Genomic DNA, 27,196 nt, shown 5'->3' with positions numbered 1-27,196 from the left:
GGTAGCATTACTAGGTAGGAATTGTTAGGTATACCAAATTTTAAATTTAATTTACAAACTAAATAATGTATTATCAATATAAAATAAGCACTCCTGCAGATCTATTTCAAAATTTAATTCCAATGTCTATATAAATTAGACAAACAACACCACCCCAACGTGCGTCATAACCCTATTTCTTTAAACCCCTCACTGCCTCCACCTCCCTCAAATAAACCCCTTTAAATTCCCAGGGAATAGAAAGAAAGTCATCATGCACTTCCACCACACACCATACATCCATGACTTCCAACGGCGACCGCCTTCCGTACCACCCAACCTCCAAGCCCTCCAAACCCTCACTATTCCCTTGGATAAAACGCAACGTCTACACCTTACCCGTCATCCTCTTCCTATGCATCTGTTTTTACTTCTTCGGCCTCTGGCAACACGACGACACCACCGCAGTCACCAAAACCGTCACCTCGCCAACCTTCAATCTCCCATGCAAATCCTCCAACGAAATCCAAACAACACAACAACAATCACGTTACCCCTAGATTTCAACTCCCACCATAGCCCCAACTTCACCGCCACCACGTCCTCCCACTCCGCCGCCACCAACGAGTACCCGTGCTGCAACGCGAAATACAGCGAGTACACGCCGTGCGAGGACTCCAAGAGGTCGCTGAAGTTCGACTGGGACAGGCTCATATACAGAGAGAGGCACTGCCCCGAGAAGAGCGAGTTCCTTAAGTGCCGCATCCCGGCACCGTACGGCTACAAAAACGTGTTCTCCTGGCCGAGAAGCCGGGATCTGGCGTGGTACGCCAATGTGCCGCACAAGGAGTTGACGGTGGAGAAGGCTGCACAGAATTGGATCATATACGAAGGAGACACGTTCAAATTCCTTGGGGGAGGCACCAAGTTCCCTCACGGTGCGGACGCGTACATTGATGATATTGGCAAATTGATCAATCTCAAAGATGGCTCGATTCGGACCGCCATTGATACAGGCTGTGGGGTAAGCAAGCTTGCATTTTCATTATTTGTTTATTTACTAATTAATTATAATCAGATTTTATCCTTCGTTAACATAATTAGTTTTTAATACTCTTAGTTGGCCCCATCGTGCACTAAGTTATTACTGGTTTAGTCTAAATTAATATACACTTGGGTAAATAATTCAGTTTTAACTCGAATTATTGAATGGTTATTTCTTAGAAGAAAATTGGTGGCCGCGTGTGAATTACGACAAATTTCGATATAATATGAACTTAGGCGTGGATTAGGAGAAATTTTTCATTATGACCGGAACACAAGCAGTACACCACGTGTTTTTATATAAGTGGTGAGAAATTGTATTTTTTAAGTTATTAACTTTTTAACACACATATCCTACAAAATCTCTCGTGGATTAGGAGTAATGTTACACTTATCACTTATTTGTATCATCTTTCTAATAGAGGTAGGATCTGCCAATACATATGAGTCTCATCTCCATTAAAGAAATGATACACATGATAATACAAATAGATCATAAAAGTAGTATTTTGGTGAATTCGTGGTAGTTGATGATTACAACTAAATAGGAAGGGGAGGGGCGATTTAATTTCCCAAAATAAGACATTTCCTCCCTCTTAATTTTTTGCTTTTTAAATTTACGAATTAACCCCAAAACTTGAGAAAGGAGTCTCGCACAAATATCAAGTGCAAATATTTTACGATACATTGTTAACTATGCATATTTTGGTCAACGACGAAGGCTAAATTATTGGTTCCTCTATCCGAAATAAAACATTTCGATTTGGAAAATAATTTCATCAAATCTTAATTACCGTGTTGATGATCTGTAATTTACGGCAAGTTAATTTTTAAGAGAAAGCTATTGTAAACATGAATTTTCCTGAAATAAGAACACGTGTACAAAATATATTTTGTATTAATTTTAGGGTTACAATCTCTTTTACAATTTGATCATCTGATTCTATCTTCGTAAGTGTAGATCTGTGGATGGGCTGTTGATCCAAAGTGCCCTTGGGGCTTGATCTAGGGATGAACAGTTGTGTGGATTTATTGATGTTGTTGATCCAAAGGGCCGTTGGGGCTTGATCTTAGGATGAACAGTTGTGTGGATTTGTTGATGTTGTTGATCCAAAGGGCCGTTGGGGCTTGATCTTAGGATGAACGGTTGATGAACGGATCTTCAAGAGCTTTTGGGCTTGATCTTGAAGAATGAGTGTGTGGATTTGCTGATGTTGTTGATCCAAAGGGCCTTTGAGACTTGATCTTAGGATGAACGGATGATGAACGACGAACACTTTCTTCAAGGGCTGTCGAGGCTTGAACTTGAAGGTTGAGGGAAGTTTGTTCAAGGGCCGCTGAGGCTTGATCTTGAAGGCGGATTTGACGAAGAACGAAGAGGGCTTTCTTGATCCTTCGGGATTTGCTTGAGAGCTTTAGAGTTTCAAAGCTTCAAGGTTTTGGTGTGATATGAATTGGTCTCCTTTTTTTTTATCCCTTGATGGAGAAGCCTATTTATAGGCTTTGAGAATGAATCACCACCATCCATTTTTTTTTTGGTGAAGTGAGTGGTTGTTGTAGGTGAAATGAGTGGAGTTTGTAGGTAAAATGAGTGTGTGATGTAGGTGCAATGAATAAAGGTTGTAATTTTAATGCATTGGTCAACATTTATTTCACTGAAATTTCAATGTCTATAGTTACGAATTTGTATATCAAATGTCATGATGACATTTATATTTTACATAATCTAATTGTAACCTAATTGTAACATCAAATCATGACATCAAGTTGATCATGTGTTATAATATTTTTCGAGAAATAATTTTCTGCACCTTATTTTGAAGTTGATCTCATGCCACAAATTTTATCGAGAAACAATTTTTCACACTTTATTTCTCATTCTGCACATTGAAAATAATTTTTTTATTTTTAACAAAGTCAACGCCGTTGACTTGGTCACAGTCCACGTGGCAGCCATGTGATGTTAATTTATTATTTCCTCTACGTGCATGCAATGCAGGTTGCAAGTTGGGAGAGATTTTTTAATATGATCGTCACACGATATGGTACACCACGTGTCGCTATATAAATAGTGGGATATGTGTATTAAAAAGTTAATAACTTAAAAAATAAAATTTTTCACCACTTACATAAAAATACGTGGTGTACCACTCGTATTCCCGTCACAACTAAAAATTTCTCACAAGTTGGGGAGTGTACCCGTTGTCCCGCGACATCCTCACCATGTCGTTTGCGCTAAGGGTCACGCACGTGTTGCAAGTCCAATTTGCTCTGGAGTGAGGAGTGCCCGCCCTCATCGGAATCCTTGCGTCGAAAAGACTTCCTTACCTTTCTAGAGCCTTTGACATGGCCCATTGCTCTCGCTGCCTCATTCCTTGGGGCCAACATGGTAAACTTCATATCAACTCCAAAATTCACATTTGTCATCTGCTTATATCATAACGCGTGAATTAGTCATTACATATTTGCGTAATTTTGCACATTCTAAATTGGTACTGTTTGGGCCTAAAATAATATTATTGGGCCGAGTGTAGGTTTATGTTCGGCCCAAAACTGTTTCAAACATATTATGGGCTACCTGGTGGTCCCGGGCCATTCAGCAAGGATGGTCGAGTCCTATAGCAAGAAGGAGTAGTTTGGATGAGCAAATGGGTCAAAGAAGTCCTAGTGCAATTTGGATTCTCGACCAACAATGAATATGGCCTTGAAAGGGGATGAGTTCAAAGTCTTAATAGAAGTGGGATTGGCCGAGATAAGATGGATTGGGGTAAGGAGTCCTAGTTCGAGTATGGTTAGGATTGGGTTTTGCTGCTATAAATAGAGAAATTAGGGTGCAATTCAAGGACCTCCAATCCAACACACAACTGCCCTGCTCAAAACCTCTCAAACATCTTGAGATTTTTTATTTTCTTTTTCCTGCCGACACATCTTCAGTTTGGATAAACAATACTGTGAAGGTAACCAGCGAACACCTTCAGTTTGGATAAACAGCACTGTTGCCATAGAATCAGCCGACCTAGGAGCACCTTCAGTTTGGATAAACAGCACTGTGTCGAGGCCGACTGGTTACCTATCCAAGTCTCGGTCGAGAAGGGTTTCCGAATCCTTATTAGCAGAGGTCATCTTATTAGCCTTTTCGGTAAAGTAAGGTGTTACGAGTTACGACATTCGACACATTAAACGCCGAATGGTTTTATGATTGGATACTCCCAAGTGAGTTTCAGAGTTCGACATTCTGAGAGCCGAACCACATTTACCATCAAGACACACATTACCCTTGAATACTTGTGTCCATACAGTCTGGTGTCGATTCGACGTGGTTATACTCTCACAAATATAACCACTATGACCGAATTCGATGTCGACGATTTGTGAACTTCGCAAAACTAGCAACCTTGTCTTCAGGCTCGAGAACCCAAAGGCCGAGATTTGTTCCTTCATCAGCTGCAGTCGCAAGATAAAGAAGTCAGCAACGCGCTTAACACAACATCAACAAATTTTACTCCTCGGCTAAGCTCGGCCAACTAGTTGGCACGCCCCGCATTCAACCGAATGACGTAGTTAGCTTGTTAGTTACTCGACCTGCGCGCCACGTAGGCTTTGTAATTTTTAGAGTGAACAAGTACATACAGGGTTTACTTAACGGAGGTGGACAGAGTTCTACGACCGGGCAAGTACTGGAGTCTATGGGGCCCACCGCTCCTCTGGGCAAAATATTGGAAGGGTTGGGAAAGAACCAAAGAGGATTTGAATGAGGAGCAGACTTCCATAGAGGATGTAGCCAAGAGCCTTTGCTGGAAAAAGTTGGTGAAGAAGGACGACATTGCCATTTGGCAAAAACCAACCAACCATTTGAGTTGCCAAAATAACCGTAAGCTCGGTAAGGCTAGCAATTTCTGCCCCACCAATGATCCTGATACGGCTTGGTATGTGTTCGCTTTAGTTTTACCTTTTAAAGTCATAAATGTTATGATCTTATTGAGATTAGTGTCGTGCACACGTTTTTAATGAATTTCGTTGATTTGGTTAGAAAGAAAAACATAACTGAACTATTTCCTTAAACTCATCTACTTCTTTTTCTTGTACAAAATGTTGCAGGTACACAAAGTTGGAACTTGTTTGACCCCATTGCCAGAAGTTTCAGACAATGAAGAAGTTGCAGGAGGAAAATTGGCAAACCGGCCACATAGGCTCAATGCAATCCCGCTAAGGATTAGCAAGGGAACTGTGGAAGGTGTGACGGCTGACGTTTTTAAGCAAGATTCGGAGCTGTGGAAGAAGAGGGTTTCGTACTATAAATCGGTGAATAATCAGCTCGGAAACCCTGGAAGGTACAGAAACATTTTGGACATGAATGCACAGCCGGGTGGATTTGCTGCTGCCCTAGTTGATCTACCTGTCTGGGTCATGAATGTCGTTCCGGTGGAAGTTAAGGTTAACACACTAGGAATCATCTACGAACGAGGACTGATTGGAACATATCAGAATTGGTAAATCCAGTAACATTTTATCATACATTTTTTATGACATATATAAAAATTTCAAGGCTGGCTAACACGCTCGGAGTAGTATTAATTTTGCAGGTGTGAAGCAATGTCTACATATCCAAGAACTTATGGCTTCATTCATGCTGATTCAGTGTTTAGCCTGTATCAGGATAGGTAAACCTGAAACTCATAATATACTTCAAATTTTAAAAAACATTTGCTACGCTTTACGTGCATTAGTTATTTGTGTGTGACAATTAGTAACATGTACCAATGTATGTCACATTCGAGTTGCAGATGCAATGCAGATGACATTTTGCTGGAGATGGACAGAATTCTGAGGCCAGAGGGGAGCGTGATCATTCGAGATGACGTAGATGTGTTGGTAAAAATCAAGAGCATCATCAACGGCATGGAATGGGACAGTCAGATTGTAGACCACGAAGACGGTCCTCACGAGATGGAAAAACTGCTGTTCACCGTGAAAAAGTATTGGACAGCTCCTGCTGCAGCTGAGGATGAATCTTCCTCCTAGCATTGGCATTTTGTTTTGCTCTGCTTGGTACTTAAAATTCATGTTTCTTTTTTCAAGGCATTTGCTCTTCCAGCCGAAGGCAGCTGATTTTTCATATAATGAAAGGGTTCTATCCAAATCTCAATTTTCTCACACCAGCAGCTGATTTTATATTACAATCTAACCATTCAGATGTTGTGCAAACACATAATACGTACACATGAAAAAACTATCAATGTCGACCATTAAGCGGCACATTTACACATTGAGCGGTGTAGCACGATTTCAAGTGTTTACTACACTATCTAATTGGTCTAATACATAACACCTGATGCATCATTTGTGAATTTCCTACTTAACACCCGTTTGTATCTTAAAAAATAACAAAATTTAACTGGGTCATGAGACCTACATGATTTTCCCCTACACGAAATTGTTCATCTAACCAGCAGTAATTAGGTGATTCATACATGAAGCCACCTCTTCCTTGCCCAATTGCCACCTATAAATGGACTTGATTATCCTACAAGATAATCCATAGTTAATCAGAAATCTTAATCCATACAAATAGTATTAATTACCTTCTAACACAAACGGTGGAGTGGTAATCATGGCATCCTTCAAGTATCTTATCAACTCTTTCAGCTGCTTCCAAGCTGCTACAATCCTTGTGTTGTTTATTGCCCTGAGCATCTCAGTGCATACTCGGAAGGCTGATGCTCAGGGCAGCAGTTGCTCGGCCGAGCTGAGCAGCCTAAATGTGTGTGCACCTTTTGTGGTGCCTGGCTCCACCAACACCAACCCGAGCTCTGATTGTTGTAGCGCGCTCCAAGCCGTCCATCCTGAATGCATTTGCAACGCTATCAGGGTCGCCGCTCGCCTCCCCGCCCAGTGCAATCTCTCCCCCCTCACTTGTGGTTAGTCAACTAAAAGTATATGTTTAATTGATCATCGTACATTAATTACAATTTGTAGGATTAATTAAGATCGTTTTATAATTTAATCCCTTTTGCAGACATCAACTGATGCGCTACTACGACGCTGCCAAGGGAATAATGTTCAAGTTTCATCACTTTGCTTATGCTGTCTTTTTTCGTTTTTTTCTTCCCTCGAATGTATGCTCTGATCTGTGATGATATGGGGATCAGAGAGAGAACTTAAAGTTGTTGAATAAAATGGAAAAAATGTTTCAACTTTGGGGAACAGGAAGTTTTTGAATTCTTCACGGTTAATAATGACAACAAGATATGACCTTATCGAGAAGATATGACTATAGGTCTACTTACATGGGTATATCATTTTGAAACTAAGGACGAGCCTTTACGTAACGGAAATGTCACTTTTTTGTTATCGAAAAGTCTTCGAGTCGTAGAAATAGTCTATTTGCAAAGTAAGAGTAAGACTGCGTACAATAGACATTTCCCTGACCCTCGTAACGCGAGGAACCTTGTTGGCTCAGTGTCGCCCTTTTACATCATCTCATTAAAGCCTGAGGATGCTCAAGCTTTCACTTCAAGTAGCACTGACTGCAAATGGCGAGTACTCTAGCGCACTAAGAATTCAGAATATAGATGTATCCCTACAAAAGTCCGCCATCGTATGCTCAAGCTTTTATGTTCATGTCTTGTTAGCCAGTTTGGATCTTTCGATGTTCATTACACAGGGTTTGTACAACTTTGAAACGAACCGGGTGGTTCAGTGCATGCACGAACAAGCTAAACCTGGTGATAAACCAACAAACTGATCCTAACATGTTCTTCTCGAACGAACACGATCCACGTGGTCATTCTCAACTACTGCACGTAGATGATGGCAGAGCCACCCACAAGGTTAATGTGGGCTGTAATCTAGGGAGGTTTTCTGTAAAAATAGTGTTATTCGTACACTTATTTTTGCATACACTTATTTTTACTTCTTACATATGTTTTTCAATTTTCGGCTGTCGGATCCAATGAATTGAATATAGTCAATGAAAAAAAATTAGTAAGGGTGTGTTGGAGGTAAAAATGCGTGTAAATAACACTACTCTTTTGTGTGAATAGCACAATTCAATACAGGTCATTATTTAATGTATGTATAGTAGAGGATAGGTAATAAATAATACGTTTTATGCTAAAAATTATGATTTAGTCCTATCTTCCGTCCTCCTTTATCCTATTCGTAAAAGAAAATGATCATTTATCATATGCGATTTAACCTCTGTGCTTCTTACTCAAGAAAAGAAAAATATTTTTTTTTCTTAAATCTAGAATTAGTTCCCTATCTCCGTATTTCCTTACTTTCTTTTGCGATTTTCTAATAAATGTCACATTTGGTATGCTCTTAATCTCTTTATTTACTTATTCTTGGTTTAATTAGTAGGTTAACTATTTATATGGTCTTGGAATTTCTGGGTTAAGGTTATGATTTTGAGAATAGTTTATATTCTGTGTTGATCTTTTATATTGATAATTATATAATTTTATATAAGCAAATATAATTTTATGTACTAATTTCAATTAGTCTACTCAAGAATAAAATTCTGACCCTGCCCTAAGATCTTGTTGACACTCCACTGTTCATGTGTTTTTTTGTGGTTTTCTGTAGGCTATGGATCTCGGTGTCCAAACTCCATCGTTCTTTGGGCTTTGGGCTTTTTTTTTTTTGTTTTTTTTGTTTATAATGGCAGATAGAGCACTTCAGACTCTCCTCTGTTAAACTATGTTGTATAGTGTAGAGTCTCAAATGTCTGAAATGCCCATTTTTGGTTTCTAAATATAATTTTGAAGGGGCACCCATCATATGATCATTTCTCCATTTATCCTTTCATTTTTCTGTTTTTGTTTTTCCCTTTCCAAACCAAGGCAACTGCAAAACATAATTCTCCAACTAAAAACGGCAAGTTTTCAGAAGATTACACTTGGGGCAGACTACCTTGAGAGCTGATTAGTCTAACCATCAAATTTCGACAAGTACATTGACTATCGTTGTATTGATTAACCATAATTCAACTACATAGTTGTCGATATGTTTGTCAGTTGAAGTCTATGTGTAAAGCAATCACCACGGGGTGGTCCCTCCACATGGCTTGTTCTGGGTTCAATTTTTAGTGATAATGAATCATACGATAGTGATAAGAGGGCATCTAAAATGCTTTTATGAGTCATCCCGACCCCAGAAAGGTGGACTGTCGTGACTCAACCATCAGTCAATCCCCTCTATTTTTTAAAAAGAAAGCCTACATGTCAAGCAAGTGATCAAGTGGTGTCAGATTATTGGATAACATTGAGAGAGGGTCCTAGTATTGCCTTTTCTCCCGTCCCCCATGATCTCACTCGATTCTCTCAAACCGATATTTTGGACATTTTAACCATTAAATATTAATTTTTATATTTTTAATCAAAGATATAATGATTAAAAAAACTCCAAAGCATCGTAAAAATTCCGTTGTTAAAAACTCATTTTGCCTTTAGATGGCAGAGTTGAAATTTGCTCAACATTTAACAAATGGATCAATGTGTATATTGTAGCCCAACTAGAGATGTAAAACCCAGGAGGAAAGCCCAACATGCAAATTGTAAATACTCCAAAAGTTTTGAAAAGTGTTATTGACGCTTTAAAAATCTCATTATACACTCTTTACAAGCGTATTTTTTTTCTTCCAAATATATAAAATTTGAAATGTAAAATGTGATTTTTAAAGTTAAATAACAAGTCCCAAAGTTTTTTGCGTTTGCATTTTAAATGCGCCGGGCCCACCTAACTGTGCGACAAAGCCCATCCTTGTCCACCTCGACCACTCTTAAAATTCTCCAAAACTCCAAACACTCGTCCACAATCTTTGCTTTCATCTCTATCGCTCACTCCCTTGTCACTCCAACACTCCTTATTTCTGCTTTTGGCTTTTGGCTTCTCCCTCACGCACCCCCCCCCCTCCGGCACAAATTCCCCAACTCCGTCGTCCCATGTGCTTATTCTTCCCACTGCAATGAGAAATGGGATTTTTTCGGCGACTCTTCGGCCCCAAACGGCCCAAAAACAACCCGTCTCCGACGAACAAGCACACCACCAAGGAAAAGAGTCAGAAGACTACTTCTGGGTCTAACAAGCACAAGCCCGGCGCCTCCACGTCATCACCTGCTGCTCAGGAATGGGCGGGCCTGGACGCCAACGAGCATGCCATAGCCGTAGCAGCCGCTACTGCCGCCGTCGCTGAGGCTGCTCTCGCGGCGGCTCATGCGGCGGCTGAGGTCGTCCGCCTCACTAATGGCGCTCCACCAGGGACCTCCTCGCAAGTCAGCCTTCCCGTGGCGGCGCCTTCAACCTTCCGCCGCCATCTCGCCGCGGTGAAGATACAGTCCACTTTCCGGCGATATCTGGTTAGTGACTTCGCCTTTTTTTAATTCTTTTCCGTTTCTACCCCTGTCCGTAGCTGAAATTACCTTTGGAAATGGCAATTTTTCATTTTTCCAAGGATCTTCCTTTCCTCTTATACAGCCCAATTTCGAAGTTTGAAGCTTCATAACATAGATTTTCACAAAAAAAAAAAATATACAAATTTAGATTTCCGCCGACACTGCTGCAGTTGACGTGTCAACTCGCTGGGTCACTGTCGGAGTGTTCAAGCAGTGATTCTCTGTGGTATCCACAGAGTTGTTTACTGTACATTTACCGAATGTACGCGTAATCCGTATTTACCTTGTTCTGGAGTATTCTTCTTTCTTTGTCACATAAGGGTTACTATCGTCCGTTCCACTTGTATTTAGAATGTCCCAGATGACGTGGGCGCAGCTGATTAGAGAGTTAGAACCATCCTTCTTCGTCAACCATCTGAGGCTTGTTTGAAAGTAGATTTAAAAAATAAAAATATTTTAAAATTTTAAAATTATTTGAAGTGTTTTTTTTTTTTTTTTTTTTTTTTTTCAAAATTCATTTGTTTTTTCATAGAGAAGCGTTGCAAAAATATATTCACCGAAGGGTATTTATATCAGTTTAAAATCAGTTACAAACAAGAAATTTTCTCATATGCTTGGAACACGAATACATACATTATTATACAAGTAACAAGATACTTTGAAAAAAAGAAGAAAAAAAATAAAAACTTCGTCTACTTGTATAATAATTCATAACATACCACTGCGTATTCCGACCGCCTTAAAAATTTCTTCTTCCGAACGATCCCCGATTCTATTCTGCTGTTAATGTTACCACTGCCACATGGCATGCGGAAGGACAAAACTGTCATTTTGTAGAAATTTAACCTTGGTACGGTCTTCCAGCTAGGCTGGTGGGCCCATTGTGCCCTTTCTGGTGAAATGATGGCCATATAATATATTCTTCCCTTTCTGGTGGTATGATGATGGCTTTCACTTGGAGAAAAACTGCTCCCATACTTTCCTTTTTCCACTTGCGTTCAAATTCAAAATGACTAGTGGGAATTTGATCAAGTTGGGATTTATTTAACTTAACCTTTGATTAATTAATACAGTCAGCAGCATGGGTTAACTTGATGAAATTGCAATAGGATGCTTTTACTCAGAGCCCGTTTGGGACGGTTTATATTTAAATCACTTCTGCTAATAAGCACCTTTATGAGAAATGTTGGACCTGAAAGCAGCGTTTTTATACTTTTTAGCATCAGTATCAAACATGCCTGCAGTATGTGACTTTATTGTACTTAGATGATTGAGTGTTTTTTTAATAATCTTGTTCTTTATTTTGTTTGATTGTTTGGTAGGGAACCTTTGTGAGTGAGATCATGATTTCATCCACAAGCCTCTCCCTTTGTAAAAGTTGTATGCTAGAGTTGAGTTGTCAGTGTGTCCTACCTAATTTTCAAATTAGCGGGAAATAACGTCACGGTTAAGAACTTAAAGAAATTGTTTCATTCATACGTTCGATTTGTACTGTATTTTGTTAATTAGTAGTACGCTGCAATATCGATGGTCTGATTGCCCGAAACTTTGTGGCACTGTGAAAAGGCAAGAAGGGCCCTAAGAGCACTCAAATCACTGGTGAAGCTTCAAGCTTTGGTGAGAGGTCACATTGTGAGAAAGCAATCGGCAGACATGCTCAGGCGTATGCAGACACTGGTCCGAGTCCAAGCCCGAGCGCGTGCAACTCGATCGCTCATGTCTGAATCACTACATTCTAGCAGCAAATCCTCCCTATCGTATCACCCGGTAAGCAGACTCACTTCTCCTTTTACCACATTGCATTTACTGATTCTTTTTGTCAAGTTTAATTTGATTCAGATTTTATACTCGTATCATGAATCCGCGCTTAGTGTTTTATTGATTAATTCCAAGGACAAATTTGATTAATATATGTCGAGTCCAACTTTGCTTAATGCGATGTAATTGGTATTCATTTTCTTTGATGTTTACTTGCAGCTGCCAGAAAGCCCTGACAAAATTGGATACCAGCACCGCGTATATAGCAGCAAAGTTGACGGGCCCTCGATACTGCAGGTATTTACTTCAATCGCTGTGTAGAATTTGATTCGGGCCTCCTACCTTACATGATGTTTTACATGTAATTTTGGGATTCCCTTCTATCAAATCCAACCCCTCTGAATGATATTCAATCTTGAGACATTGTTGAACTTTCTTTCTTCGATACTTATCTCGATTTCATTTGTTAACTTTAAATGAAATGTGGATGTTGATCAAATTACCGCAGAGATGTGGTTCAAATTCAACTGTAAGGGATGCCATAAATCTAGACAGAAGACGGCTGGCGTCAGGTTGGCTAGACCAGTGGATGGAAGAAAGTGCATGGGACAACCGCGGAGATGGTTCACTGAGAAATGAGCATTCAGATGATGTGAAGGTTGACAAAATTCTTGAAGTAGATACTTGGAAGTCTCACTTGGGCTCCCAGCGTAGACCCCAAACCTTTCAAACAGCACATCGCGTTCTGTCTTCAGATCATTACAACCCAGGTTTTATGACATATGACTCTCCATCAAAACGCTCGACAAAAGGATCAAACTTCAACACACCTCAAGCTCCTATCGATGTTGTTTCACTGCGATCTCTGAAATATCCCTTGGCAACAGATGAAGCAGCTTTTAGGACCACCAAGAACAGCCCACAAGCATTTTCTGCCTCCTCTAGACCTGGAAGCAGTGGTAGAAGAGGTCATTCCTTCACGCAGGCAAGGAGTGAGTGCTCGTGGGGTTTCTTTAATGGGTATGCCGGTTACCCTAACTACATGGCTAACACGGAATCATTCCGCGCAAAGGTCAGGTCACAAAGTGCCCCTAGGCAAAGGCTTGAGTTTGATAAATATGGTTTGTCCAAGAAGTCTGTTCCGGAGTTTTGGGATGCAGGAACTTATTCAGATACGAGTTTTGCTGAGGATGGTGACCTCCGAAATAGAGCCTTTTTCAGCCCTAGCCGCCTGAATAGAGTCCGAAGCTCCAATCCACGGTGATGTTGCGTGTCTTCTTTTCCTATATACGTATTTCTGTATGGTAGCAATGTTTGTGAGTTTAATTACTTGACCTTAGATGTACAAACACTGTTCTTACCATCAAACTTTGGCACTATGGATGTCAAAAGATGAACATAGTTTCCGAAACTGCGACTGTACCTTCACGGATTCAAACTCCATTACGATGTAATTTTGATTGTGTGCTTGTATACATATCAAACTTTTAATCTAGTATTGCTTGTAAGACCACTTGAGCCTTAGAACAATTACCTTTTTGTTTTCTCGTACCAATTTTGGTTGTCTTGCACCAAAGAATATAACTTACATCGGGGATTTATCACGCTCTCCTCATCTCACTCTGTCACTCATCACTCGATAGGTAGAGAGAGTGAAGATATATCCCCATGACGGAGAAGTGTTCCTTTGACAACCTAAAAATCGAACCTAACTCCCTCCTCTGCAGCTGAATCCCGACTCTTTATTTTGGTCTGCCATTTATACAGTTTCCGGAACCTACTCGTGCAAATTTCTGACTCATAGTATGCTGCACCATCATGTATACATCATTATGTTGGAAAATTTAATAATATTATTATTATATTAAATTTATTAATTGAATGGAAATTAGAAGCGGAGCTTTTTGGTATAAAGATATGTCTATTTAAATGAAATGTTGCAACTTTTGACTTTTTATGAATAGTCACATGCTTTCTAAAGAGGTATTTCACATTCTATAAATAGGGAAGCCCCCTATAATCACAAAAAAAAAATAATAATAAATAAATCATTATCTACATAATCATAGATAGAGTGCACTAAATATTAGAGAGTCTCATTGAGTCCATATAAGAGAGTTTTCAACACAATCGTGGTTCATGAAGCCTTGTGATTTGGAGTGCTACTATTACAAGGACGTGGTCGTTGTATCTTGGGAGACATGCGTCGAACAACCATGCGTACTGTAGTGGGGCATAAACTTTTCTTAAGGACAAAGTGTCCAACACTTGCCTTGACCGTATTTTCTAGGTTTTTCTAATCCATTATATCATGTTCATTTAACATTGGTTACTCATGTGCATGCATTACTTTGATGTATAAGTGCATTAATTATTTCTTGATTTTTCATGTGATTTAATATAGCAATTAGACCCTAATTTTTCCAACACATTAGGCATCCATCACAAACCAAAACCATAAACGACAATTTGGAGAGAAACTTGCATACACCAGATATCATGGTGGTGGCATCTCAACCAAATTACTTAGCTATGGATAGAAGTATTTGAACTAACTTGAAATACCGTCACAATAACATTTCAGTTGCAGGGAATTTCTTCTTGACAATTAGGCAGGAGACACTTACAAGTTGCAATTAATCAGTATTAGGATCGATGTTGAAGCCAAAGAGACTTGACAAAAGTCAGGCAAAGTGGAGATGACATGGGCACATTTGGGTTGTAAGTGGCGATGAGGGCCATCAAGCATCTACATGCAAATCTCCGATTTTCAATGGTGTCAGCAATAACCTTGAGACTGGCCATAGCATTGCAGCACGGAGACCCCAAAAACGGCATCCCGTAGGTGATGAACGTGTAGCACATGGCAACCAGTGACGTCATGGAGGTGCATTCTTCGGTGCTAGACTTCAATGTCATTGAAGGAAACAAGAACGTTAACGTCGTCCAGATCATCATCAATTTTTGGCCTCCCATTTTACACAATTCCATCAACCTACACCTCACTCCACTAGGTTTGAAGTAGCCAAAAGCATCATGTGCGTTTTTATATTGATGTAAGCGTTGGGTTGGTGTAATAAAGAATCTTCATGAATTTTCAATGAGCCATACAACTGTTGACCAAAAATAAAAAGTCTAACAGTTAAACCGGGATCCTGTAAAATTAAAATGTTAGAGGATTATTGACAACATGGTTTCGTGGTGTAGTTGGTTATCACGTCAGTCTAACACACTGAAGGTCTCCGGTTCGAACCCGGGCGAAGCCATTTCTATATGTTTTTGACATTTTTTCAGAACAGTTGTTTTTTAAATGCAAATTTTTTGCTCATCTATATTTGGTATTAGAATTTCTACGGATTTCCGTAGCAAAAGTTTGACACGTGTACAACACTTTAAAGATCATTGGTATCTAGATGGCTACATGCAAGATCACAAAGCTCTGTTTTAGCCTGAATCATTCTCCGTCCCATCCCTCTCAATTTCTAGGTAATCAAAATTCAAACAAAAATGGAGCTCTGTGATTGTTATACTAACATTTAGAAATATTAATTCAGAACAATTTAATGAAGACAAATTGCAATTACAAACAGGACCATATGAAAAGAAAGAAAGAAAAAAAAAAAATGAATGTCCAAATCCACAACAAATACATTGTATGTAGAAAATCAGTTTTTCACTTCCTAAAACAACTAAAATTTTTTCCAGCAATGTTTTTATCGAGGCCCATGTTATGGACCCTTATTCAGTTTTGTACGTTTTCAACTACTATTAATGAATATTGTACATAATTCCCCTTCAAACAAAAAAAATAAAAACTAAAATTTACATAACGGTGTTAATTTTCTTCACAATGCCATCTAGATGTGGGAACACAGCTGAGGTAGTGACACCAATGGCAACGGTCATTTCCGTTCTCTCCGCGGTGGAGCATCAACAATGCAAATGTGAATCCGACGATGAGCAGAACGAGAGAGAGTATCCATAGCACATATTGGTATCCCTTGTACTTGGACTTGACGACTTTGACTCCGGCAGGAAGATTCGGGTTCTCCAACCACCCAAAGCGAGGGCGGGGCATCAAGACAAAGCCGATGAGGAAACCCGTAAGAAAACCGCCAATGTGAGCAAAGTTATCTACATGTGGTAAAATTCCAACGGCAAGGTTTATGACAACGATGATTAAAAGTGTGAGAAGGGCTGCAACCTGCGGAAGCAAAAGCGAAATAGAGTAAATTAGCGAACATGAAAGTTAAACGTCAAGACTATTTTGAAGTGCTAATAACAATTTCCGTTCTTATTCAATATCAAGGCCATATAAACCTTGTTGGTGTAGATGGTCCAATTTGTAATTAGTTCTGAAAGCATTGCTCCGAGAAGCCCGAAAAGCGCACCAGAGGCACCAACGGAGATGTTCTTTCGAATAAAAAGCGAGGAAAGTATGCTCCCTCCAAATCCACACAGCAGATATATAATTCCAACTCTTACTGCCAAATTAAGATTATACAGGATCAAGTAATTTAAGGTGAGTAATTCACTTATATAGAAACACTCCCAAACGAGCCATACCAAATCCGAATTGCTGCTCAAGGCGGATTCCGATGAAGACAAGGCTGAGCATGTTAGCAACCAGGTGGATTATGCCAGCATGCAACCAAATGCAAGTGACCAGCCTCCATCCCTGATGCTTATGCACAACTTTGGTCCACTCCAAAGCCCCTAACTTCTCTAATCTTCATTTAGAAGTAAGACAGATCATGTATTAGATATATAATAAGGTAAATTGGTTCCATGAAATTAAATTCAAGACAGACCTAATAAGCTCTAGAAATATGTGCAACTTAGTCAGTAACTCTATTGGAAGGAGTCTGGAGCCAAAGGACCTGGAGATTCGGGCCACTGAAAAGAGAGAGAGATCCGAACTCTTAGTTTGTGTGAAGTAATCAGTAGAATAAACTCATGAAGACCGCATGATTTGAAATAAGTGCTCCAAATCTCCGAATCCGTTGACACCTAACAAGAGATCCACTGAGGATCTCAATTCTATTGGAAGAGCCAAAAACTTCTGACAACATTAGTATGCATGTTGTAAGAAACTGACATTTTTTTATGCTTGAAATCTTGTATCCGTTGGCTTTCACAAGCTCTAGGTTGAGCATCCAATGGCTACTAATTTGAGACCAAAATAATAAAAAGAACCTTGACCTTATATACAATTTGCTAAAACTTGCGATAACCCTTGAAGAATTTTGCATACTATAGGGGATTCTCGACATTGAATCTAAAAAGAAAAATTTGCACAAACACCGGCCTCCCGCTTCTTAAATTCAGAAATCGGAGTTTTTCAAAGGCCGGTGAAGTTGTTACTGTCACTACAAAGAAGTTGTCCCGAACTCCGATCTTATAAAAACATATTGTACTTCCAAGAGCGCAGGACAACATTTCTCGAGTGTTAATAGCAACTCTCTATGTAACGATCCCAATTTTCACCAAAAATCATTAAAAAAATGCCCCAGATGCTCAAAAGTTTTCTCAAGCTGACAAGCAGTTCTTCCAATCCATCTAATTTATTGCCACAAAAAATTCAAAATTTGATCACCAAAAATTCAAGTGGATTCAAAAGAGCAAATACCAGAATTTCAACCACCAAAACAGAAACACCAACAGACAAAAAACAGAAAATTGGAAAGTGGGTAAGAATTTACTAAATTAGAAAACCAGAGAAAGTAAAATTACGTGGAGGAAGAAGGACCGAATAGAGGGTTCTCCTTCAGAGGCTGAAACGACAACCGCCCGAGAAACCTCGCCGTGCACTTCCCCTGCGCGGCCGCATAATTGTTCTTGGGACAGTTATTGACGTACATGACCAACAGAAAGACTCCAAGATTGGCGACAACAATCATTGGCACCAACCAAGAAGTCCACTGGGCTTCCGAATCATCGACCCCGTACGAGGACGACGAGTAGCTCTGCTGTCTTGCTCTGTTTTTCGCTCGCCTGTTTTCCGCATCTTCACAAGCTGCAGGCATTTTGTTTGGTTTTTTGCGACAAAAAATGGTGGTTTTTTGTTCTCTGAAACTCTCTGGGAACTGGGATTTTAATGGAGTTGGTGGGAAGGTGTTTTAAAGGAGTGGGAGAGTGGAAGAAAACGGTGGGCTCGCCATTTTCTTGTATCTAACTGCCACAGTCTCCATCGTTGGGTGTTACTGTTACATAAGCTGTTGAGCCCTGTGCATGCACATGTTTCGGGGTCAATCGGTGGTCTCCACGTCAATAGTCACGTGCCCTCTCACTTTGATATCGAGAGATTTTCCAGTGTGACCGTCACACAAGATGATACACCATCACGTGTTCTTATATAAATAGTAGGTTATGTGTGTTAAAAGGTTAATAATTTAAAAATTAAAATTTTTCACGACTTGCATAAAAACACATGATGTATTATCCGTATTCTCGACACAATTAAAAATTTCTTTTGATATCGTCGTGAATTGGAAAGATGTTTGACGTGGTTTAAAATGATTGGTTTTGTTGGGTGTGGAAGACCATGCAACTGTGGACTCGTTTTCCACCTACCATTTCGTTTTCCTTTTTCATATAAAAAAGAAACGGACCCAGAATACTCTTTTGCATTTTTTATTTATTTTGAAATACGACTTTAGCATAGCCACATAATGGGCAGTCTAATTTGATATCGAATTCGTCGTCCATGAGATTTGAACTTAAGACCTCTTGCTTCTAAATGAAGAGAAATATCACTAGACCGTAGTATTAAGTGACTCTTCTTTACTTTTAAATGCAATGGATTGCTTGTACGAGTTTTAACTGGAAAGGAATATGGTATATACCTCTAGGGGTCCAATTCCAAGCAAAAACTTAATAGAGAGAAGAAAATTATTTGGGAAAATGAATTGAGATCTTCTCTGGACTTTACTGTTTGAAACTTAAGGACCAGCGAATCTGGACCGTTTAAGAGGGATCGGGCTTTTAATTTGTGTGAGGTGAACCAGTGAAATGAGTTAATAAGTACCTTGGATTCAATTTGAATGGTCCGGATTTGTTGATCCTTAAACTCTAAACAATGTGATCCACAGAGGATTTCAACTCTAGAAAAAGTCTGAATTATTTTCTCAAGCTCTTGACCTTTTGTTTATATTTGTCTCAAACATTAGTTTATGCTCTAAATTTGTGGAAAGAAAGTAATCTTGTTTGTTGTTTCATGATTTTCCTACCATTTATAACTTATACATGTGCTCTATCTTGGAAAATGATCTCATCAAACCATTATAATTAGCTGGTTCTAAAGTTCTTATACATGTGCTCTATCTTGGAAAATGATCTCATCAAACCATTATAATTAGCTGGTTCTAAAGTTCTTCACTTTATTCCCTACCTAGTGCTGCATGATTCCTCTTTTCGTTTCATGACGTACGAGTATACTTATGTTATATATTAGGAAAAAAAAATTTAATGGTATTATTATCGTAGTAACTCGATAATATATCAAAAAATTCTTGAATAGTATTGTTATCTTAGTAACTCGATTAGAATAGGATTGTTAAAAACGAGAGCATACGATGGAAGATGAAACAGGTACATCAATCTGCAGGAATCCTGCTAACCATTTCTTTTGTGTTGGTCAATCAGAATGATGTGCTGGTGGAGTTTGTTGGGTTGGTCTGAGGTTCTTTTGTTGCTTTGCTTGCTTATGTATACCCTACTTCCCCCCTTACCATCATCACATTTTATACCTACAGTTGGGAAATTCTTCCTGTCTCTCTTGATTCTTCCACAGACTTCTGTAAAAGGGTCCACAACAAAAGAAACCCTAAGCCTAAGATCGAAACACTAAGGAAAAATTAGTATCAGGTCCCTAGTTTCTAATGTTCATTGACTAAGACCTTATTAGTTTTCAAATTTTGATTGAAGTCCATAGCATTAATGTGATAATGAATTTACATGTTTATTACATAATTTGTTAATATAAAAATTAGTAATTAGTTTAGGATTTAATACTCACACCTCTATTAAACTCATAATTAATTTTCAATTCAAATATTTCCAAAATAATAAAAAATAAAATTAGATTAAGTTTGTACCTATTAGTTTTTTCTTTTATAAAAAGATTCTCAATTTTTTAATCTTAAATGTGCCCCTTCATATAATTTTTCAATTTTTTTAATCTTAAATGTACCCATTCTTAAATATACCATTTGTTATATGTAAAATGTATCATTTTTTTTATATATAAAATGGGTACATTCTTTTTCATTGATTTGAGAATGTATCCATATCAAGTTTGATCCAAAAAATTTACTAATATTATTAAGCTTAATATCTTCTTTTTTTTCTATGGTTTTGATTAATGTACCCATATTTTGGTACAATAACTTTTTTTGTTAATTTTGGTGAATGTACCCATATATATGTATGTGTACACACACACACACACACACAATATTGTCACATCCCGCCCAGGGGCGGACCACTTCTCGGGCCCGCTCCACCACCGTAGCATTATATTGTCCGCTTTGGGCCTCGACTACGCCCTCACGGTTTTGTTTCTGGGAACTCACACGAGAACTTCCCGATGGGTCACCCATCTTGGGAATGCTCTCGCGCGCTACTCACTTAACTTCAGAGTTCCCATGGAACCCGAAGCCAATGAGCTCCCAAAAGGCCTCGTGCTAGGTAGGGATGATAATATACATATAAGGATCATACCCCTGGGTGATGTGGGATGTCACAATCCACCCCTTAGGGGCCCGACGTCCTCGTCGGCACACCACGACCAGGGTTAGGCTCTAATACCAAACTGAAACACCCCGACCGAAATCAGGGTGTGTTGGGGGCTTAAAGCGGACAATATCGTGCTACGGTGGAGTCGGGCTCGGGAAGTGGTCCCGCCCGGGTCGGGATGTGACAATATAATAGAGAGTATAATTTATATTTTATTATTTTTAATTCCACAAATTATGGGTTTTATTTAAAATCTCATTAACATAAACAATTACAAATTTCAATTTTTAATTTATAATTTAAAAAATATAGTAACTTACATTATTACATTAATGTCAAAGACTTCGATAAAAAACTAAAAACTAACAAGGTTTCAGTAAAAAAAATATTGATAGTTAGGAACCGTATCCAAATTAAGTGTCCCAAACACTAATCACCAAATGATTTTACTTTGCAAGCATGCCAATCATTATACATCAACTTTTACTTTTATTTTTACCCTTTAAATCATTGCAAGATCAACAATTTTAAAGCATAAGAAGAACTTTCATGGTACTGGAATACTTGCAGATCGACAAATCTTAAAATCAAGAGAAGGGCTTTCATGCTATCCGACACTCTTAAGCGAATTCATTTTTTAACAAACTGCTAAAAAATTAAAAATGCAGACAAATTGCCAATCCTCCTTTATTTACTTACTCAGCTGCAAGAAAGATAAAAAGTTCGATGAAAGAACAAACCAGATTACATCCAGGACAATCAATTATCAATCATCAACCCACTCACGGAAAATTTGAGCAGAATCTGAGATGATCATGTTCAGCGCTTGCCCTTGGCCCGACTACCACCAGCCTTGGGGCCCTTGGGTCCAGCACCCTTTGGCAAGTTCACTTTGCCTTGAGACGTTTGTGACTTAGCCATTGCTTCTACCTTCTTTGCCTTCTTTTAGTCCTCGGTTTCCTTAATCGTCTCCTTAATCTCACTGCACAATGCATACATGATGAAGTGATATATATATAATTATAAACTACTAATCATTGCTTCTTAATTAAGCCTAGCGTTGTTTATAAAACTTATTAACGATGACATAATTTAACATGGAAAATATATACCTACCTAAAAGTAGCATCTCGAACCTCTCAGATTTCTCGCTTCTTCTCTTATATATGACCGATCTCCAATGTAGCTCCCACTATGGACCTTGAGTATGGTTTTTACCTGGGAATCAGATAGACCATATCTTATGCCCTTGCTAGGCACTACTAGAAAATATTATTTTGCCGACAAATTCTTAGCCGACAAAGTAAAATTTTATCGGCACAAGAGTCATTTACCGACTAAAATTCTAATTTATCGGCTAAATATTCAAGCGAAAACCAATTTATAGCATTAATTTTAGCCGAGAAAATTCAAATATTAACCGACGATCATTTTGTCGGCATAAATACAATGTCCTGACGAGTTTAATTTTGACGGGTAAACTGCCCCCTTCCCTGCTATCTTAGAATACTATACGACGATTTCGGGGCAACAAAAAATATTTCGTCAGCTGAGGAAATAACTATTAACCAAAAATAAGGCGCGGAATAAAAGCGCGGTTTCAGAACAGTAGCGCGGAGTTAGAAAAAAAGAAAAAAATTAAGCGCTTTAGTCAAACACGAAGCTGTTATTTCTCTCCGTCCCACTCCCTCTCCCTCGCCCTCTCCCTCTCCCTCTCCCTCGTCGCTGCAAATACACAGACCGACCGACTGCCTCCTTCGGCTGGAGATCGAAACTGCCGTCAAATTCAAAGCCCTCAAAAAGGTGTTTTTTTTTTTTTTTTTTTCTTTTTCTTTCCCTTCTAATTGTCATCTTCAATTTAAGTTCTGATGCATAAACCCATCAATTGTCTCTGTAATTCTCTTAGGGTTGTCAAAATTGAAATGGAATTTGTGGGCTTGAATTTGTATTAGGTTGCGAGCCTATCGTGTGTTATGTTTTTTAGGTTGGATAAAAAAAACCATCAAAGCTGCCAAGAACTCGAAGGTCAGTGACCTCTTTAAGTGATTATCTTCCTTCTCCTCTCTAATTCTATGTCTGCCAGTTCAATTTGTAGGATCTAATTTAGGGTTTTAAGTTGGAAAATTTAATTTAACATTTTAAGTTGCAAGGCTTGGTGTATACGACAATTTGGGTTGTTAATTTTGATTGTTGATCCACTTCCTAATCCCCACATGTTATTTGGGACTCGACCGAACACAGAGGGGCAAATGTTTTGTGGAAGGGACTGAGGAACAGGGCAAAGGTTTTGGAATCTGCACTAGATGATGCTAATAGTAGAGGTTCGTGTAATGCCACATCTTAATTTTTTTTGTTCCAAGTAATGTTGTAATATATTACTTTTTCAATTGTGGTTTCCTGTTATCTATGATTGGTTGTGATGTTAATGTTAAATTACATTCTTTTTGGTGTTCTAGCTATGTTGATCGCGGTTTCTGGTTTTGATTGTGACCAAATTGTTGTTGTGGTTGAGTCTTAGTTTACTATGTAACACGCAGGATCCGACATTGAAGAATCGTGCAAGGCAAGTGATGTAGAGAAGACGAGAGCTGCAACTGCGATTAATACAATCTTGTCCAGAGTTAATGGCCATCCTAGCTAGTTTGTGGGAAGAGATCCAGCTTATCAGGGGTAGGCCTTCTCAGTTCAGCCTTAATTTTATCTCTTACAGTCGTACTGATGATTTTACATTTTATTTTCTTTGATATGATTGTGTTGCCTTGCAGAACTGATCTGCACTTGCCAGACATGAGCAAGGAGTTTATGCAAGTGATGCCTTCTTCAAATTGACGGGTAACATGTACAATGTTAGCTATTTGCCAGGATCTCTCTAAACCCTTCTAAACTCCTTGTTGTTTGCAAATTTTTTGAATAATCCAACATATGTAGTTGTTACACAACTCATATGTAGATGTGTACAATCTTGGCAGAGCTGTAACTATGCGTTTTGTGTTGCACAAGTAATCCTGTTCTCAAGAGCGGTTCAGTTTACTGCTGCAAACTTTCATCGTGTATTGTTGACAAATTGGTTAGGCTTTCATGGTTTATCGTAACACTATGGTGTTATTGCAGCCCATCCCCAATTTCTAATTTTTAACAGCTTGTTGTATCAAAGTGTCTTCTATTGAATGTGTTTTCTTCTTGCCAAGGATGCTTTTTAGCCATCGGTTCTTTATACGATTCTCTCTCCTCTCAGAAACCCAGACCCGAACCCAGTTGCCGATACCCAGATCATTGTAGGTCTATAACCTTTCTCTTATTTGAAATTTCAATTTTCAAGGTTCGATCCATCTCTATTCGCTTAATCTGTAATTTGGAGTTTATTTCTTCTTTTTTGATTTTCTGGTCAATAGATGTTTTCAGGTCCAGTGTTCTTCTTTCGAAAGATTTCTAATAGCTTGGTTTGACAAGTGCAAGTCTATATTAACTTAGTCTTCTCTTCATCAAGATTATAATAATAATACTATTAAATTAGTCTTGTTATTTTTATTCCAGGTGCGTGTGCTTGAAATTAATGTAGTTGCACTTGCTTATGAGGCTGGTGATGGTGAATTTTATCTCAAGTATATCGTATGAATTATCCCTCTGTTATGTTTTCTCATGGATTCCTAACTTGTGTTACTCTATCATTCAGCTAATGACAAGAATATATTGTATATTTTGTCCCTCTATTGTGCACAACACTCTGAGCAAGGAGCTTTGTACTGGTAAGTTTGATTGTGCTAGGAATATATTGTACGCTTTGCTTGCTCTGCCTTGTGTTTATTTCAAGTACATAGACGAATAGTTTGATTATGTCTATGCTAGACATGAGCAAGGAGCATTGTGTAAGCAATTTTGATTCCCCAATAAGTTACAACTGTCGTCATTAATAAAATTTGATCAAGTTGTGAGAAATTTTTTATGTTTGAGGATTTTCTTTGTATTCTTGAGGGCAACTAATTAATCCCAGAGTTGAACATCTTTTAATTATTATTGCGTAACTTATTGTACCTTCTTTCATTCATTTTGAATTGCATCTTATTAAGGGATTAAAGAGTAGCTCTCTAATGGTAGGTGGTCTGAGATGTTGATTGCAAGGTTTGGAATATCTTTTACCATATGCTTGATTACATGAGTACATGCTTTATCATCCAAGATGCAAGTGAAATTCAAGTCTTGATTCAAGTCTGACTATATGCTTTACATGAGTACATGCTTTATCAGAAGTGACATATATCGGCTGAATACTCACGCTAGAACCAATTTACAGTGTTAATCTTAGCCGAGAAAATTAGAATGTTAGCCGACGATCATTTTGTAGGAGCAAATTCGACGCCTTGATGAATTTTGTTTTGACGGGTAAACTTTGGCGGGAACTTTTCCCGCTATATTGAAATATTAGCCGATGATGTGAGGCAACAAAGTATTTCATCAGCAAATTAATTAGAGAGGCAATAAAGTATGTCATTGGCAAAGTAATAATAACTCTACGTGAGAGGTTTTCACCAGTGCACCTCTCCATTTTTTTCCGGGGAACGCAATCAAAGCTCTTGGCGACGCTCTCATTCTCTCTTTCTTGTTTCTCTATACGAACAGGAGCATAGATAAAGAGATATCTAGCTTTTCATATTTCTGGATTGTAGTTTTAGCCATCAATAATCTATATTGACAATTTGATTTCATAATATGTGAGTGTTTAGAAAACTAAAAAGTTCCTTATAGTATTAGTCTTGCAACTTAACCCAATCTCGTTATGTTCGCATTCATATACATTCCATGCAAACTAACTAATATTCTCATGCGAAAATTATGTTGTAAAACTTTAAATCTAGATCATGTAGTGAAAAAGTTCTTCCTATCAATTCTAACTCCAAACTACTTTCTAGCAACAGATAACTTGGTTTAGGTTATGATCAAGTATTAGTCAATTAGTCAATTACAATTGTAAATTTGAATACGGTTGTATGTAATCATCCATTCTAATTCGACAACCATGCCAAGTTTTCTAAAAACATAACATATAATTATAAGAACAAACTTATAAATGTCCCAAGGCAATCCAAACCTATTTGGTCGGTTCACATCCCCCAATTGCATGATCTCTTTCCCATATTCTTCCTAATCCTATTTTGCCGCCTCATGATCTCCGTCCCATAATATTTTAATTATTCCAATTGTCGGTTCACTTCCCCAATTGTCGGTTCACATCCCCCAATTGCATGCTAATCCTATTTTGTCGCCTCATGATCTCCCTCCCAATTGCATGCTAATCCAAATTGCTCATGACTTCCCTCCCATATTCTTTGCTCGCGCCATTCGATTTCAGTTTCATAATAATTCTTATTTATCTTGTAACAACTTGGCGGGGTCTTTTCGCTATGAAACAATTTTAACGATTCTATCCCTAGGTTTATATATTAGGGTTCTTGCACTCTTAGCTGATTTTATCATCTCTCACTTCTCTCGCTCTCACGATGGTCTCCATAATTTTGCAAAAGCTACACCACAAGTAACCATATTTATTCTTACCAATGAATTCTAATGCACTCGATATATGTATTTACATTTAACTTAAACTTGTTCTTTTTTTTTTTTTTTTTTGTAGATGCCAATGATTAGCCAAAAAAGGAAACGACCTCTTGTGTCAACAAGACTCCTGCCTCTGCCATCCCAGTTACGATCTACATTTGCTATCAGAGTTGCTCCTCCTACTTTTCGTCAAGAGATTAAATAAATTATAGGCCTTTAATGAAATTTTGGTTAATATTTCGGCGAAAGATATAAACATACCTTGTTATACTTTAATAAAAAAGGAAAACTAAAGAAAAATCCTTAAAAATATCCTGTTATATTCTGGCTGGGATCTTCCCGTCATAGATAATGTATATTAATCAAATAAATGAACGGTTTATCATGAATCTGTTACTTGGTACCAACACCGTCCCTTAGTTTCATATACACTACAACAGATTGGTCCTTTAGCGAGAAACGTTTCAGCGAGAACATTATCTTTCACACTGTAGAGTTGCTTTTGGCGAGGAAAATTTTGAGTTCTCACAAAAAGTGAGCTCATTTGGTCTCCTTACATCTCTAAGAAACAGCGCGGAAAAAATAATTTCGGCGAGAAAATTGTTTTGTTGCTGTACATAATGCTAGCGAGGAAAAATTGTTCTTCTCGCTTTAGGTTTAGCGGGAATTATATTCCCTTCCCGCCAAAATATTAGTGAGGAAATTATTGTTTTTCTCACTGAATAAATTTTTAG

General features: G+C 38.4%; 3 protein-coding genes, 1 long non-coding RNA gene, 1 other non-coding gene and 1 pseudogene across 14 annotated transcripts; 5 read left to right on the top strand and 1 right to left on the bottom strand.

The window, feature by feature from the left end:
- The first annotated feature begins 117 nt into the window (after positions 1 to 117).
- LOC125468958 lies at positions 118 to 6,045 on the top strand (annotated as a pseudogene).
- Positions 6,046 to 6,192: 147 nt separating this feature from the next.
- Positions 6,193 to 6,946, top strand: LOC103960536 (protein MEN-8). Its single transcript, XM_018650711.2, has one exon. The coding sequence runs from the start codon at positions 6,635 to 6,637 to the stop codon at positions 6,944 to 6,946; it is 312 nt and encodes a 103-aa protein (XP_018506227.2). The 5' UTR covers positions 6,193 to 6,634.
- Positions 6,947 to 9,844: 2,898 nt separating this feature from the next.
- Positions 9,845 to 13,689, top strand: LOC103960537 (protein IQ-DOMAIN 23-like). Its single transcript, XM_048564875.1, has 4 exons — positions 9,845 to 10,382; positions 11,985 to 12,185; positions 12,396 to 12,473; positions 12,685 to 13,689. Exons 1-4 carry the CDS (start codon positions 9,999 to 10,001, stop codon positions 13,438 to 13,440), a joined length of 1,419 nt encoding a protein of 472 aa, XP_048420832.1. The 5' UTR covers positions 9,845 to 9,998; the 3' UTR covers positions 13,441 to 13,689.
- Positions 13,690 to 15,368: 1,679 nt separating this feature from the next.
- On the top strand, positions 15,369 to 15,442 carry TRNAV-AAC. Its single transcript has one exon. It is a non-coding gene; the product is annotated as a tRNA-Val (tRNA).
- Positions 15,443 to 15,800: 358 nt separating this feature from the next.
- LOC103960538 (RHOMBOID-like protein 2) lies at positions 15,801 to 18,334 on the bottom strand. The gene is made up of 4 exons (XM_009373022.3): positions 17,910 to 18,334; positions 16,743 to 16,906; positions 16,497 to 16,660; positions 15,801 to 16,380 (listed from the first exon to the last, which is right to left on the bottom strand). Exons 1-4 carry the CDS (start codon positions 18,200 to 18,202, stop codon positions 16,012 to 16,014), a joined length of 990 nt encoding a protein of 329 aa, XP_009371297.2. The 5' UTR covers positions 18,203 to 18,334; the 3' UTR covers positions 15,801 to 16,011.
- Positions 18,335 to 22,510: 4,176 nt separating this feature from the next.
- On the top strand, positions 22,511 to 26,557 carry LOC103964442. Of its 10 annotated transcripts, none has more exons than XR_007251137.1 (7): positions 22,511 to 22,715; positions 22,865 to 22,937; positions 23,154 to 23,233; positions 23,450 to 23,582; positions 23,678 to 24,498; positions 24,586 to 24,658; positions 26,539 to 26,553. It is a non-coding gene; the product is annotated as an uncharacterized LOC103964442 (long non-coding RNA). The 10 variants fall into 10 exon arrangements; XR_007251140.1 differs by having other exon boundaries at positions 22,515 to 22,715; positions 23,678 to 24,187; XR_007251138.1 differs by lacking the exon at positions 26,539 to 26,553 and having other exon boundaries at positions 22,515 to 22,715; positions 23,678 to 24,187; positions 24,447 to 24,498; positions 24,586 to 24,848.
- Positions 26,558 to 27,196: the final 639 nt, after the last annotated feature.

Source organism: the organism of the source record quoted next, unplaced genomic scaffold (genome assembly GCF_019419815.1).
Source record: "Pyrus x bretschneideri cultivar Hongxiangsu unplaced genomic scaffold, Pyrus_bretschneideri_v1 Contig4, whole genome shotgun sequence".
In the NCBI taxonomy this organism is placed as follows: Eukaryota; Viridiplantae; Streptophyta; class Magnoliopsida; order Rosales; family Rosaceae; genus Pyrus; species Pyrus x bretschneideri.
Note: the sequence above shows the minus strand (reverse complement) of the source record. Positions and strands in the feature narration are given on the sequence as shown.

What these genes read in the sequence shown, in the direction of transcription:
- LOC103960536 (XM_018650711.2), top strand. Translation starts at nt 6,635, where the DNA reads ATGGCATCCTTCAAGTATCTTATCAACTCTTTCAGCTGCTTCCAAGCT.
- LOC103960537 (XM_048564875.1), top strand. Translation starts at nt 9,999, where the DNA reads ATGGGATTTTTTCGGCGACTCTTCGGCCCCAAACGGCCCAAAAACAAC. An exon ending in CCACTTTCCGGCGATATCTG is followed by an intron (nt 10,383 to 11,984) that starts GTTAGTGACTTC and finishes CACTGTGAAAAG; the next exon opens with GCAAGAAGGGCCCTAAGAGC. An exon ending in CCTCCCTATCGTATCACCCG is followed by an intron (nt 12,186 to 12,395) that starts GTAAGCAGACTC and finishes GTTTACTTGCAG; the next exon opens with CTGCCAGAAAGCCCTGACAA.
- LOC103960538 (XM_009373022.3), bottom strand. Translation starts at nt 18,202, where the DNA reads ATGCCTGCAGCTTGTGAAGATGCGGAAAACAGGCGAGCGAAAAACAGA. An exon ending in TGAGCAGCAATTCGGATTTG is followed by an intron (nt 16,661 to 16,742) that starts GTATGGCTCGTT and finishes TTAATTTGGCAG; the next exon opens with TAAGAGTTGGAATTATATAT. An exon ending in GGACCATCTACACCAACAAG is followed by an intron (nt 16,381 to 16,496) that starts GTTTATATGGCC and finishes TTGCTTCCGCAG; the next exon opens with GTTGCAGCCCTTCTCACACT.